At 45.6% G+C, this 15110-nt stretch overlaps 1 protein-coding gene across 1 annotated transcript in view; it reads right to left on the bottom strand.

The window, feature by feature from the left end:
• LOC120392292 (beta-1,4 N-acetylgalactosaminyltransferase 2-like) overlaps positions 1-7809 on the bottom strand; it is a 30867-nt gene extending 23058 nt beyond the window's left edge. Inside the window, exons 1-2 of the mRNA XM_039516997.1 lie at positions 7788-7809; positions 7088-7130 (exon numbers count right to left, since the gene is read on the bottom strand). Of these exons, the coding sequence (XP_039372931.1) occupies positions 7088-7110 (23 nt within the window). The 5' untranslated portion in view covers positions 7111-7130; positions 7788-7809. The remainder of the gene's footprint in view (positions 1-7087; positions 7131-7787) is intronic.
• Positions 7810-15110: the final 7301 nt, after the last annotated feature.

Raw genomic sequence — 15110 nt, 5'->3', positions numbered from 1 at the left:
GAGGTTTTGATTGTTTGCAGTTGTCTCTGGTGGTTTTCCATTGAAAGTCTTGGTATTAAACAAGCCTAAACAACTGAGCCTTGCGTTGCATCACCAGATAAGGATGGCAGGGTGACAACTGCCTCCAGCCTTAATAGGCCATCACCAAGACGTATTATCCATAGTGATTAATTGTTACACATTATTCCTGAAATATTACCCGTTACATACAGGTCACAGTGGCTCCAAGCCTTAACAAGTTATGAGCTGTCTGTAGATATCTTTATGGATAAATATCCTCTAAGGTAAAATATAAGACATGTGTTTGGTATAATGAGTTAGTCACAGTTTGCACTGCAACCCCTAAGTGTGTGTTTGCCTATGGCCCAGTGGTGGGTTAATCTGGCCCTTCACACTTTTGTCTTACTAGGGAGGCATTCAGAAACCACGTGCAATAGTATTTTCCTTGTGCACTCAAGGAACCAGTTAAAATGCATTCAATGTTCTCAAATCTTTCCTGGCAGGTAGCAATGCAAACATCATCTGCACAAATGAATCTTCACACATCAGGGAGTTCTGGTTGGTCATTTGGGTATACAATAAGCAGCAAAGGTGAGAGCACTGAATGTGGGGACAGGCCATTCTATTGAGCACACCATCAACTTTTCTGACCATCCACCTCGACAAAGAAACATTGATTCTCAAGCAGAGAGGGGACCTGGACCATCTTGCTATTTCTCAAAATTTTTGCAAGTTTCAGCAGACATACGATAGTGTCAAAAAATAAATAAAAAATTTACAGCTTAGGAACAGCATGAACATCCTGGGGAGAAACACCCTTCAACTATTAGCACTGTCCTACCCATTATCCTCTGCTCACATAACTTGCAAGTTGAACAAAGGATATTGGGCAAGAACGCCTTGAAGTTAGGGTCTTCATATGGTTTGAGTCGTGCAACCTGGGTTATTTGCATAGTCTCTAGAAGGAACTGGAAAAGTCAAGCAGTCACATCTGTTCTCTCATCCTAAAACAGAGGATGAGTGTGTTAGACATACCAGCTGCCGTTCCACATTTCAGGGTTTTCATGGCTATTGGCAGCTCCTCAGCACTGAGCTGTTCTTTGTGGACTTTTCAGAGACAGCAAATGGGTTTTGTTCTGCACTTTGCTTTGTGGGTTGGTTTACCATTTAGGATGAGTTGGGGTGTGAATTGGCTGGGAGAGTCTATGGCCCTGCATTTTTGTTGCTGTTCATCAGGGTTCAGCTTACAAAAGGTGCTTTTGTACTATTACGACAGTTCTGTTATCTGAAATCAGTTCTGTTCAAATAATAGCTAGTAGAGAAATATGTAGTTTGTTTTAACTACAAACATGGATACAGACTAACCCCTCTGATATGTGTTGAGGTGAGTTCCTGTCTGCATCCTGTAGAACTTGCCATACCAGTATTGCCCTGGCCTCTTTTGTCATTCAGTGTTGAACGCATTCTAAACCAATATGCATTTCCTCACCTTTTGGGGGCGAAGCCAGACTTTTAGGCACCTGCTCCCCTACTTGGTGTAAACTTTGCTTGTGCCAATCAGAAACAAACACAAACAGGTTTTGGGCCCCGTCCCCTATGACACTTCTATGATGTCATAGTGGGTACTTTATGGCCTGCCATGTGCAGGCAGGGAGAGGAGAAAGAAAAACGAATCCTGTGTATACCCGTGTATCCTGTGTATGCCCGTAACCGAGCCTGATCACCTCGAAGCCTCTCTCTCAGCTCACGTGTTTCAAACAGAGCTTCTACGTTTGCCGGTCGTTATGCGTTGGTTTGTATTTGTAAGTATCAGTTATTACTAAATGCTGCATCTTTGTTTATAAATATTGTTAGTAGATATTTTAGTCATTGTGTGTTTTAAGTTTCATTAACTCTATTAGCTAATCATACACTGCTCCTTTACCCCTTGTAATTATCCCCAATAAAACTTTTAAATTAAGTTTAGTGTGTGTGTGTGTGTGTGTGTGCAGTTTGCATCGTGACCCACACTCTCCTTGCATCCCTTACCAATATAGTCTGTTGCCACGTGCAGCCTGGTAAATAACAGGCCTGCATTTTCTTTCGCCCCTGCGAGTCCGTGGCAATCCACAATATGTTTTAACTGCACTGGACATTGGTCCCGCAACTCCCCCCACCAGTGCAGACTTCCTTAAAAGGAGTGTACTAAGTCATGTCCATACAGAGCTGTGGTATTCATTGCACATATGTGTATTTAATAACTTGCTATCTGCCTATCATGAAAATACTGAAGCCCCAAAGTGCAGTTGTTCAGAATTTGGGGGGGGGGGGGTGAAGAGTCAACTTCTCTTTGGGTGCCTAAATTTAGGCACCTGGGTTTGAACATTTGGGCCCACCATTTAAACAAGCCACGCTATGAACACTGGTGGACTAAAAAAAACACACCTAAATCGTCTATAACAATCTCTTCTAAATAAGCCCATTTAAGATGGAAGCACCCTCTGCTCCACTTCTTGTGCTTTAAGCTCATCAGCTTATCGGCGGGAGGGAATGAGATGGGAATCCTGAATTTAAGGAGAAATGGATTTCTCACATCATAAAAAAACAAGTTTTATAATTAAGTCTATGTATTTTGATAGAGACAATTAAGATCATGTGAGGGGAAACTGATCCTGAAACTGGGCACCAACAGGACTCAAAAGGAGGAAATCCAGTCCCACAAAACCTATTCCAGGACCTAGCCCGACATTAGCAATACCACTGTGGCTTATTTACATTGACCAAGAAAGGAAATGGCACTTATACAAACAGCACAGTGTGAGGGGAAAGTCCAGCTAGACTTGGAATGCTGTCCATCATGAAGGGCCCCATCCTGCAAGAACATGTACACAGGGAAGAGTCATTTCACTCACACAAGCTACTCCCCATTACTTCCGTAGTATTTTTTGAGCAAGTAAGTTACTCACTTGCCTACGTGTTTGCAGAATCACGTCTTAACAGAGAAGTGAGTTCATTATAGAGTTTGTCTTCACTGAAGAATTAACTCAAGTTCTGTTCACACACAAACCCCCTGAACTCCAAGTAGGGATGCTTTTAGCTCAAGTTAGCTGGCCCATCAGGTGTATGGACTACAGCTGGTCAGCCATTAACACAATTGCTCTGTGCTAGGGTGGCCACGCACACATCCCCAGAATAATGGACACTCTGGTACTTCTGGGAATGGTGTGGGCCCGCCCCCACCAGCATGACCTCGCATGCCTGGTGCATACAATCTCATGCTGCACAGAGGATGCCATTTTGAAGACCATGCCGCTCCACTCACATAGGCGGAAGTAGAATGGCGCATTCTTCAAAATGGCGTCCCTCGCCTGATACTGGATAAAATCAAGTCTGGTTTTGTCTCAGTACCAGCCGGGGGACAAGTCACCCAAAAGAGGACTGTCTGGTTTAAAACTGGAGGAATAGCCTTCCTACACGGTGCTGCTCACCCGAGCCATTTTGCAGTGTGGCACTTTCCCTTGAGCCAGACTAACTGGAGAGGAGTAATTTGAGATCACCCAGCAATGGCGACGTTTTAACCATAAATTTTCTTTGGTTTGTTTAAGTTTTTCACATACAGAACAATTGGGGGGGGGGAGGGGAAGTACAAACGTTTAAGTTACCATTAAACAAAACAAAAAAACACATCATGGAAATATTTGTTACTTTTATGCATTGTAAAACGCATTGTCCCTTTTGTTTTATATATCATTTTACTTAAGATCACTCAAATTGTATTGTGAAGGAAAAAATTCAAGAGAAAACAATAACTCTGGAAAAAAAAAAAGCTACTATTTGTCAGGCTTACATCCTCAAGTCATTTTCAATCCTATTCACACAAAAGAAACTACCAGATAGTCATAAAAAAAAAGTCATTACAAAAAAAAAAGCCAGAGCACACAAGTACAGGGAGATTATAAAAACTGTGGATATTTTAAACAAACCAAAAAAATTAATTTTGCCCCCCTCTCCCTTTTAAAATTATTACCTTGAAGAATAAAATTCCAGAAACTAAACAAAGAAGATAATAAAAACAAACATAAAAGACATTCCGAACTAAAAATAAAACTGAGGCCCAGTCCTGTAAACATTTAATAATTGTGAGCTTTATTCCTGGTATCAGTATTGCCTCATTTGCCGGATCATAATAAGATCGGTTACTTTTTGGCTGGTGGTAGGAGAAAGATTGTAAAGAAAGCATTACATGTCTGTCTTAAATGCTAAGTGCAATAATTCCACAATCTCCTCCCCAAAAGTAAAGATTTTGTTAGCCTTTTATCTATAGGCTTAATCTTGAAATCCTTATTCATTAAAGTAATTTCTTATTATTTTATTGAAGTCAATATGGCTACTCTCCTGATTAGAGGTCATTTGTAAAGCACCAAAAGTCTTACAACCGTATGCAAAGTTTTGAGATGAGCGAATACAACCAGCTGCAAGTACAATGATTCAACACAAAAGCATTGACTTGAAGTCGGGGGAAGGGTCTCATTACTATTAGGGCATGGGCGGTCATAAAGTGAGGTGTATTTTTGAGAACACCTTACATTCAAGTCTTTTTGTTGGCAGAAATACAGGCAATCAGGGAATACAAGATTACTTCTGCATTTACTCTTATCGATCAATGTGGAAGACAGATGTTTAAACATATCTATGATTGCGGCCTTCCTGGGATTTACTGGGTTCCTTCGCACTAAGTCCCTCTTCTCTATTTTTAGTACCCTTTATTCTGAGGCATTATGATCAGTTTTCTTTTTGGGACAAGAAGTGGCTGAGTTTAAACATCAAAGCAGCAGTAGTTTCTTCTCCCCTCTACCCCCCGCATCATTCAATATAGCTATGAGATGTGTGCAACTTTTTAGATGTTTTAAAAATACTTAATTATGATTATAGCATATTCAAAAAACATCAAGTTGGTTTGATTTACACACCTTTTCTTAAAGCTCATAAGGCATCATTAAGACCCTGTATGAAGGCTCCCATCATTCTTTGGGGTCAGGGTCAAAAGTTAGACAGTCGTTTCATTATCCCATTTAATCATTACATACACAGCAGTTTCCTCCTATAAATTCCCCCTTTAGCACCAACTTTGTTGTTGTTACAGGTTTTAAAACAACCCCTTCCCGATCTGTCTACGTGGAAATGCCTAACAATTATTTAAAATGTCTCCTAACAGATGAGGCTCTCTCATCCCTGTTTAGCTTTTTACACTAAGATTCTAGTATATTTGTTTTAAAAGCATCAGCAGTAGACAACAAATTGGTTTAATTTAGAAAGAGTTTTATTAAAATTAGCCATCAACCCACCTATAAGGAGAGGAGAGAGACATGCACTGACTGGGGATCTCTACAACTTTGCTGACAGTCAAGCAGAAAGCCCCATTTCAGCCCAGAACATTATAGCCTTTGCAAGTCAAAGAAAGGCCCATACCCACACCAGCCCTCAGGCATAAGAAGCACCTTTACTATGGGAGGGAGTGACGTGTGTTTTGCCTGTTTGAGCAGATCAGGTTAGCTTTTAAGAAGCTAAAGCAAATGCTACTGCCGTTTGTTTACAAGGAGAGCTGTTCTGCAGCCAAGGGGTTTCCTCCCCTAGCTAGTATCAAACACTAGAATCCCTGAGCTTCAATTCCAGGAAGGCTCTTCCCTTTAACCCCAGACAGTGCGTAGTCACTGCTACTATAGTCAAAGTAAATATCTGCCAAACTCAATAGCCCAGCTCAATGGAACTGCGCTGGGTTTCCATTTGCAGAGCTTCCCCCAGAAAATCTGAAGCCTGAACACAATGGGCAGAAATTAGAGACAAATCCTTTTTGCTCAGTTATTCCACTTAAAAAAAATAAAACCACCACATACACAACAACAAGAAGCCACAATCAAACCTGCAGTAAGATTTCGGCATCCTCTGGCAGCTGGAAGCCCAGGAATAAGGAAAGATCCATTCCCAGAACATGCTGATTCTAACCAAACACCCCCAATGACCATGAGCTCCCCACAAGTAACCAATTGCACTAATCTGAGCTATATGGCAAAGAGAGCTGTCAAACCTTCCCAGAAACTCACACCCCTAGTACACAGGCACCCAATACCATCTTAGCTCCAGGTATTTAGTATCTAAAGCCCCACCCACACAGGTATATCCAATGCCAGCCCTGCACCTGATACTCAGTATCTACAGCCCCACCCAGTAGCTGCAGACCTACCTGAGAATCAAAGCATCAAACACATCTGTACCCTGAAGAGGTTTATAAACAAAACCACCTAAAATGAGCTAGGAGAAAATATTTACCTGCTCTGTGGGCTTTTTTAAAAAGCAATTGCTTTAGCGTGGCACAAAACTAGAAACCGGGAACTGCTGCAAAGTCAAATTGTTGGTGAAAAAACATAAAATCTAATTCAATTATGTGTCAGTCTATTAAAATCAGGTTAATGACAAACTTCACAACACCTAAGCCAAAAGGAGAAGCCTTGTCCATTTCAATATAGCCAGTGACAACCCAGCAATGCTACTGGAAATGTTCTCAATGCTGAGATTTTCAGCCAAACTACTCAAAAGGTAAAAAGCTTCCTCTCAGCTGTACCATCACCCTATGCAAAATTCTCTCCATGAGAACAAAAGCCTACTAGAAATATACAGCAAACAAACTACTGGTCAACTTAGAAAGGACATAAATATTGATCTTTAAGCTGCAAACTAAGCAAAATAAATTTTATTTTGGAAATGTAGAAAGAGAACACATACTGACCTGTGTAGATACAGGCCTCATAAGAAAGGCAACCCAGAACGCCAGTGCCAGAAAGAAACCACTGGATAAATACAATTCACCAGTAAAACAACTTGTTAAATTATTTTTAACCTTATAATCCAGCTCATTCCACTATGCAGGAGCAAAGTCTGTGGGCCAGTTTTAGCTAATAATTGCTCTGGTTTGGATCAAATCATAGTTGTCAGCACAGACAGTAGGAACCCTGCCTATAGCAGTTTGGTTTGGTTTTATTCTTTCAGCTAACAGTTAGCTGCCACTGCCATATGACTCAGGGCCACATATAACCCCTCTAACCAAGCTCACCTGCACCACGGAGAGGCTTTCATCAGCTGAAAGGCAGCATCGTCTAGCAGGGAGGATATTGGAGAGAGAGTCAGGAGAGGTGGGTTCTGTTCCCAGCTCCCTCACTGGGCAGCTGTGTGACCTTAAGCAAGTCCCTTCACCCCTCTGTGCCTCTAATGATTTACCCACCATCCTTTGGTCTAGTTGGTCTTCTTAGACCAGTGGTTCTCAAACTGTGGGTAGGGACCCTGAAGTGGGTCAAGACCCCATTTTAATGGGGTTGCCAGGACTGGCTTAGACTTGCTGGGGCCCAGGGCTGAAGCCAAAGTCTGAGTCCCACCACCCTGGGCCAATGCCAAAGCCCAAGGGCGGGGCTCAGGTTACAGGCCCCCTGCCAGGGACAGTGGGGCTCAGGCTTTGGTCTCCACACCCAGTGCAGCAGGGCTCGGGCGGGCTAAGGCTTCGGTCCTTGCTCCTGGGGGTCATGTTGTCAGAAGGGGAGCCAGTTACATCCCAGTTAGGAGGTGTGATTTGCATGCCAAGGAGGCAGAAGGACAAGAACGGGGACAATGAGAAGGTCAGGGTTAATAAACCACTAGGCCTAATAGTCTTGAGCCTCAAGCCCCTGCTTAGAGCTCAGCAGGAGCTGAGGCCTGCAGCACCCAGGATTGCTGGGTGCCCCGACCCCCCCAGGAATCCTACTTGCCCCAGCTGGGCTTACCTTGGGCAGCAGAGGTGGGTGGCTTTTCTGGCTCCCCAGGCAGCCCTCCTCTGGCAGCTGAGGAAGGGGACTGCCAGCTCCATTCCTGGGAACAGAAGTCACAGCCTCAGATCTACTTCCTGGATCAGAAAGCCAGGGGAGGGAGGCACCATCCCAGGCCCTGACACCAGAGGGGAGCCCCCTTCAGTCCTGCCAACCACCAGACATAAAAAATCATAGTTGGATTCCACACTCCTCCCCCCCCCCCAAAAAAAAAATAAAATCATGAGATTTTAAAGCCAGCATCAAACCAGGTCTTTTCAGTTGGTCTGTTTACTTTTAACAGCCCTCTACTCTTCTGGCTGGGTGTGGTCATTTCAGATTGAAAAGTCAACTTTTGATGCACACAAAAAAAGGGCTCCTCTCCCTGGCTGCTTCACTTACCCTCTCCCCTTCCCGGGACCCACCAACACCACCTCACCAACTCCCTCAAAACGCTCCTTCCCTCCCCGCCTTCTCCTCTACCCAGATCCCAAGCAGAGGAGACGTTCCAAAGCCAGGGCCGGGTTTACAATGGCGCCATGGAGCTGGGCCCATGCTCGGAAGGGGGACCCGGCCTGCTCTGCTTGTCCTGTGCCCTGAGACCCCCCCAGCCCACTGCCCCCCCCCCCCGCACACCACCTGCTCCTCTTGGCCTGCCCAAGTGCCGGCCGAGGGCTCCTCTCCACCCCTTGGCCCCACCTGCCGGGTCCTCTCTGCCCCCTGGCCAGACCCCACTGCACCTCCGGTTCTGGGCCATTTCTGCTTCCCACCACCCGCGGGGCCCCACCTGTCTCCCAGGAGCTGAGCCGCCTGGGACTGGGGCAGAAACCTGGCCAGTCTCAGCCAATGGGGGGGTGGGGGGAGGAAGGCTTGGCTGGGCCCCTCCAGGCAAGTGGGTCCTCAGGGAGCCTGGCTGATGGCACCACTCCCGAGTGGCTGGAGCGATTCCCCACCCCAGGACCAGCCCTGACTGCACTGGCTGCTCAGCCCGTCAGACACAGTCGCCTCCCAGAGGGCCAGTGAGTGCGACCAGGAGGCAGGGTGTGGGGGAGTGGGTCTCTGGAGGGTCTGGGGGGGGGTGCTGGGCTGTAAGGGGGCGGGGAAGATCTCTGTGTTGGGGCACTAGGGAGTGGGGGTGTGTGGGGTGCTGGGCAGTTGTGGTGGGGCTGTGGGCAGGGAGCGCTGGGCAGGGGTGGTGGTGTGCAGGGTGCTGTGCATTTGTGGCAGGGTCTGGGGGTGGGCGCTGGGCATAGGAAATCAGGGGGTATTCCAGTGTTGGGCAGGTGGTGGTGGTGTGACATGGGCCCACCCCTGAGCAGAAGGGGCATGCTGGCAGCACAGGGCCAGGCGGGCCATTGTGGGTCCGGCAACTGCAGATTTGTAAATATTGCCCCTGCCATGCCATGCCCCACAAAAGATTAATCCCGCCCTGTCCAAAGCAGTGGGAGGCTTTTCCGTCACCCCACTCTCCCTCCTTCTGCCCCTGGACTCTCTCTGCTATAGGAGCGTACATGAAGCTAGGTCAGTGGCAGGGCAGGGCTGTGTCCTTCCCTCCAAAACAGCATCACAGAGGTCTGCCACGTGCCCAGCCCTGGAAATCACAGGGCTGGGAGAAGCTTCTTGCATCGTCATGACAGCTCCTCCTGCACGCCCACAAACTTCTGTGATATGCAATAGCTGGCAATAATGCAACACTGGTTTTCCCTGGCTACTTGGAGGGTATTTCCTCTACCCACCACTACCCCAGTCTGGGGACTTGACATCTAATCTCCTCCATCTCTCACCCCATTACTATCCTCTGTCCCCACCCGCTTCCTGGCCCCACATCCACTACACCCCATTTCCCTGCAACCCCTAAATCTGCCTCCTGCTCTCCTTTACTCTCCACACTGACTTTTCACAGAAGTACTTTTCTGAGAAGTAAGCGTGACATGGTATTGTGGCCGGACAGCAGTGGCTGCTGGCTGGGAGCCCAGCGGTGCCAGGACTCAGCATCAGCAAGCCCCAACACTAATGCTTAATTTGTGCTGGGGCTTGCCAGCAGCCACCTCCCTCCAGCTCTAAAGGCAGCATCGCTGCCAGCAGCAGTGCAGAAGTCAGAGTAGCAATACCAGACCATGCCACCCTGACTTCGGCACTGCTGCTGGCAGCGGTGCTGCCTTCAGAACTGGATGACTGGCGAGCAGATGCCGCTCTCCAGCCACCCAGGCTGGGCTGCACAGGAGGGAGTTTCTGAGCTTGTGGGCTCCCCCGGCCGTACAACCCCTGATCACTGGGCCCACAGGAAGGGGGAACTCAGGGGTTCACCCACTAGCTCCACTAAGGGGCAAGCCTTGCTGCCTGCCACCAGGCTGACAGCTCCAGGCAACATTGCCCACCACCTGGCTGGCTGGCCAGGGGCTCCAAGCACAGGCTTGCCTGCACTCACTCCCGCTCTGGCAGCCTACACCCATGAGCTTGAGGCATGGATGGCACCTCCTGGACCACTGTGCCTTGGATGGTCGCCCACATGACCTATGAGGAAAGGTTAAAACAATGGGGCATGTTTAGTCTTGCCAGCAAGTTAAAGAAGTATGGGCTGGATGAATGGACTATAAGGTGTTTAGAAAGCTGGCTAGATCATCAGGCTCAATGGGTAGTGATCAATGGCTCCATGTCTAGGTGGCAGCTGGTATCAAGCGGAGTGTCCCAAGGGTCAGTCCTGGGGCTGGTTTTGTTCAATATCTTTATTAATGATCTAGAGAATGGCATGGATTACACCCTCAGCAAGTTTGCAGATGACACTAAACTGGGAGGAGTGGTAGGTACGCTAGAGGGTAGGGATAGGATACAGAGGGACCTAGGGGTTACAGTGGACAAGAAGCTGGATATGAGTCAGTGTGCCCTTGTTGCCAAGAAGGCCAATGGCATTTTGGGCTGTATAAGTAGGGGCATTGCCAGCAGATCGAGGGACATGATCATTCCCCTCTATTTGACATTGGTGAGGCCTCATCTGGAGTACTGTGTCCAGTTTTGGGCCCCACACTACAAAAAGGATGTGGAAAAATTGGAAAGAGTCCAGCGGAGGGCAATAAAAATGGTTAGGGGGCTGGAGCACATGACTTATGAGGAGAGGCTGAGGGAACTGGGATTGTTTAGGCTGCAGAAGAGAAGAATGAGGGGGGATTTGATAGCTGCTTTCAATTACCTGAAAGGGGGTTCCAAAGAGGATGAATCTAGACTGTTCTCAGTGGTACCAGATGACAGAACAAGAAGTAATGGTCTCAAGTTGCAGTGTGGGAGATTTAGGTTGGCTATTAGGAAAAACTTTTTCACTAGGAGGGTGGTGACACTCTGGAATGGGTTACCTAGGAAGGTGGTGGAATCTCCTTCCTTAGAGGTTTTTAAGGTCAGGCCTGAAAAAGCCCTGGCTGGGATGATTTAGTTGGGGATTGGTCCCGATTTAAGCAGGGGGTTGGACTAGATACCTCCTGAGGTCCCTTCCAACCCTGATGTTCTATGATTCTGTGAAAAGAACTCCCATCATTACAAAGAGGATCCGGAAGAGAGAAACCAAAATGATCAAAGGTTTAACAAACCTGACCTAGGAGGAAAGGTTAAAACAATGGGGCATGTTTAGTCCTGAGAAAAGTGGGGGGAGGGGGCTGATAATCTTCAAATAGGTTAAGGGCTTGTTACAAAGAGGACTGTGATAATTTGTTCTCCATGTCCACTGAAGGTAAGACAAGAAGTAATGGGCTAAATCTAAGGCTCAGGCTCTTCTCTGAAGGAATACTGGGAAGGAGAAGGTGCCACCCCTCCACTCCCTGGAAGAGACCTGGTAGGAGAAGGTGGAGTAGCCTGCTGAGTCAAAACGACACAGCAGATTTGTGGGAGCCAGGACCTGGGAAGGGTAGGACATACCAGCTGTGGTGTCATTCGGGCCCCTGAGGTTCAGATAGACATCCGGGTGAAAGGGTGATAATCAGAACCCTTTAAAAGTCGGCTCATCCCTAATTTAAATATGCATTTGAACCCTGCTGCTTTATTGTTTTACAGAATTTTTAAAATTTTGTTCAAGATTAATACCTCTCGGACATGCGGTCTGTTTGTGACACGGCAGGAGCGGCGGCGGGCAAAGCTGGGCCACTTTCAAAACTGGCCTGTGGGAGGGGAGAAAAAGCCTGTCGCCGTCTCACCACAGAGGTGATTGTCCCCATTCCCAAAGGCAGCGGGTAGGGTGTAAACTGTGCAGTGTACCAGTTAAAGGAGCGGTGATCTTCAACGGTGAATGATTAAAGGGATGGTGTCAGGTGAACACAGGCCCACACTGTTGGTTTTATGACCCAAAAAGCAATATTTGGCCAAACTAGAACTGTTTCCATGGATACTTTTTTAAATGAAAGATTCCAGTAGAAATCTGTATTTCACCACCTGAAAACAGCAGCAAGTGTGCCAGTGGGGAAGGAACTGAAAAATTAAATTGATTCTAAACAGCAGCCAAACAGATCACAGTGCAAAAAGTAAGTCATTAATGGAACACAAATTAGATTCTTAGCTAAAATTGCTTTAGATTTAACATCCTGGGAAATTAATAGGACTACACAGCCTATAAATCAGGGCAGAGCTGGTCTTTACAAAATTATTTAGTGTGTGTTAAAAGAGTTAAGGAAATTATGTTTTTTAAAGATGCACCCAATTCATCCCAAGATAAACTCCACTGACTTTAAGGATAATTTTTTTCCCTCCTTAAACAAAACAAAAACAAACAAACAAAACCTGACACTGTCCCTTTAATTAGATCTGTTCTAGTGAACTAAAAAACCTACAAATCTGTAGTTTCACTCTACATAGGAGAGGAGGGGGGTTTAATCAATGTGAAGCCCCCAGCTATTCCTTAAACAGCCAGTGCCTATGGAGTACATTAGCTTCCTGCATGTCAAACTAGGGGACATGACCTTATATATAAACAATTCATATTTGTTTATCTACCTCTTCGTGACAATAGAATAAAACAGGTAGTGGCAATTCCACATGCTGTAGTGTAGAGGAAAAATTACTTTCTTTTTCTGAAGAAAAAATGTTTGTTTTTTTTAAAAAAAATTATCAGCTCTCTTTTCACTTTAATGTGTTCATTAGTTGTAAAACCTCAGCAGTGCTAAATTGTTCAGTTATAACCAATTTTTTAAAAATGCTCAATATTCCATTACTTTTTTTTTCTTTTTAACTTTGATATTTACTTCTGTCAGCTGTACAACTTCTCTCAGCTCCTCTGTCTCAGCGGACGCTTTGGTTGTGTGATGACTGGTCACTTTTGCATAGACTGGCATTCAGTTGCCATTTGGACCACATTGCTTTTAGCGGCACCTTTGCACCCCAGATGGTGTCCCTTTAAAGCAGGGAAGTATTTTTAGGTGGTGTGAAATCTGGATGGTTCGCTTTTACCAGTGCTCAGCGTGGGTTAACGATAAAGCAATCAGGGCTGGATTATAAAAGTAACAACCAAACAGGAATGGCTTGTGTGACTAAAGTGACTTCTTACATGATCATCTGAAGCTTAGGACAGTTCAATACACAGCTGTACAGATAGAGAGGTAGAACTAATCCATATTGCAGTTATCCTGCTTTTGAAATCCCCAGTCAACTGTCATGTTGTTCTGTACTCCCTCATGCCTGATATTGGGGGAGTGGGGAACAGCTAGGCCACCTGATAGATTTCTTTAAACAAGTGTGTGGAACAAAGTGCTGCTCTCCCCCACCCCCCAGTCACCGATCCAATGCAATTTCAGACTATCCATCGAAAAATTGTACTTAACTCTAATATTTTTCCTCCCTTCGGTTGATTGTTTATTTTCTCTCCCTTCCCCTACTGCTCCGTGTTCTTTACCTTGTACTTTTGTGAGGCAGGTTAGTTGGCTCAGATCTGGAGTTGTGATTGTGGATGGACATCCAGACAGAGGGGCATTGCTGGCACATGATGGTATATCTCACGTTGGTAGATGTGCAGGTGAACGAGCCCCTGATGGCATGGCTGATGTGATTAGATCCTATGATGGTGTCACTTGAATAGATGTGGACAGAGCTGGCATCGGGCTTTGTTGCAAGGATAGGTTCCTGGGTTACTGTTTATGTTGTATGGTGTGCAATTGCTGGTGAGGATTTGCTTCAGGCTGGGAGGCTGTCTATAAGCGAGGACTGGCCTATCTCCCAAGATCTGTGAGAGTGAGGGATCATTATGCCATGTACATTGGCCAAACTGGACAGTCTCTACGCAAAAGAATAAATGGACACAAATCTGACATCAGGAATTATAACATTCAAAAACCAGTGGGAGAACACTTCAACCTCTCTAACCACTCAGTGACAGACTTGAAGGTGGCAATTTTGCAACAAAAAAACTTCAAAAACAGACTCCAAAGAGAGACTGCTGAACTTGAATTAATATGCAAATTAGACACAATTAACTCAGGCCTAAACAGAGACTGGGAATGGTTGGGTCAGTACACTAACTGAATCTATTTCCCTATGTTAAGTTCTCCTCACACCTTCTATGGGTCATCTTAATTATCACTTCAAAAGTTTTTTTTCTCCTGCTGATGATAGCTCATCTCAATTGATTAGACTCTTCCTGTTGGTATGCACACTTCCACCTTTTCATGTTCTCTGTATGTATAAATATCTCCTGTCTGTGTGTTCCATTCTATGCATCCGAAGAAGTGGGCTGTAGCTCCCGAAAGCTCATGCAGAAATAAATTTGTTAGTCTCTAAGGTGCCACTAGTACTCCTGTTCTTTTAGCAGTAAGGGCTTTCAAGCAGGGCCCTTTTCTTTTTGTGGTAGCTTTTAAAGCACACACCCTAAATACTTTTAAGAAGAACACTGCAGCATTGAGAATACACAATCTCTTACCTAATTATAAAAGAATAGTAAGTGTACTAGAAAATCCCTTTAATCATCATTATGTAGAAAGCGCTCAGTGTCACTACTGGGGGACATAGAGCACAAGAATGTCAGCTCTTGCATGAATGGATAGAAGGACTTTTCAGAACCACAAGGAAAGTTCACCTTTTAAGTCAATGTTTAACTCAAATAAGATATTTTAATTATCCACATCACAGTAGGTGCTGTCCAATCATAACAGAGATAGCCCCTGCCCAAACGAGCTCACAGGCTACAAGACACCCAGAGAGGAGCAAAAATCAAAGCTAGATCATTTGCCTAACCAATGTCAGAACATTTCATACAAGTTCTCTCACCTCGTCAGAAGTACAGGGTCACGATGCATAAGAACCGTGGCATTTACTTCTTGGTGGAGATTAGCATCC

This window comes from Mauremys reevesii, linkage group 27 (assembly GCF_016161935.1).
Source record: "Mauremys reevesii isolate NIE-2019 linkage group 27, ASM1616193v1, whole genome shotgun sequence".
Taxonomy (NCBI): domain Eukaryota; kingdom Metazoa; phylum Chordata; order Testudines; family Geoemydidae; genus Mauremys; species Mauremys reevesii.
Note: the sequence above shows the minus strand (reverse complement) of the source record. Positions and strands in the feature narration are given on the sequence as shown.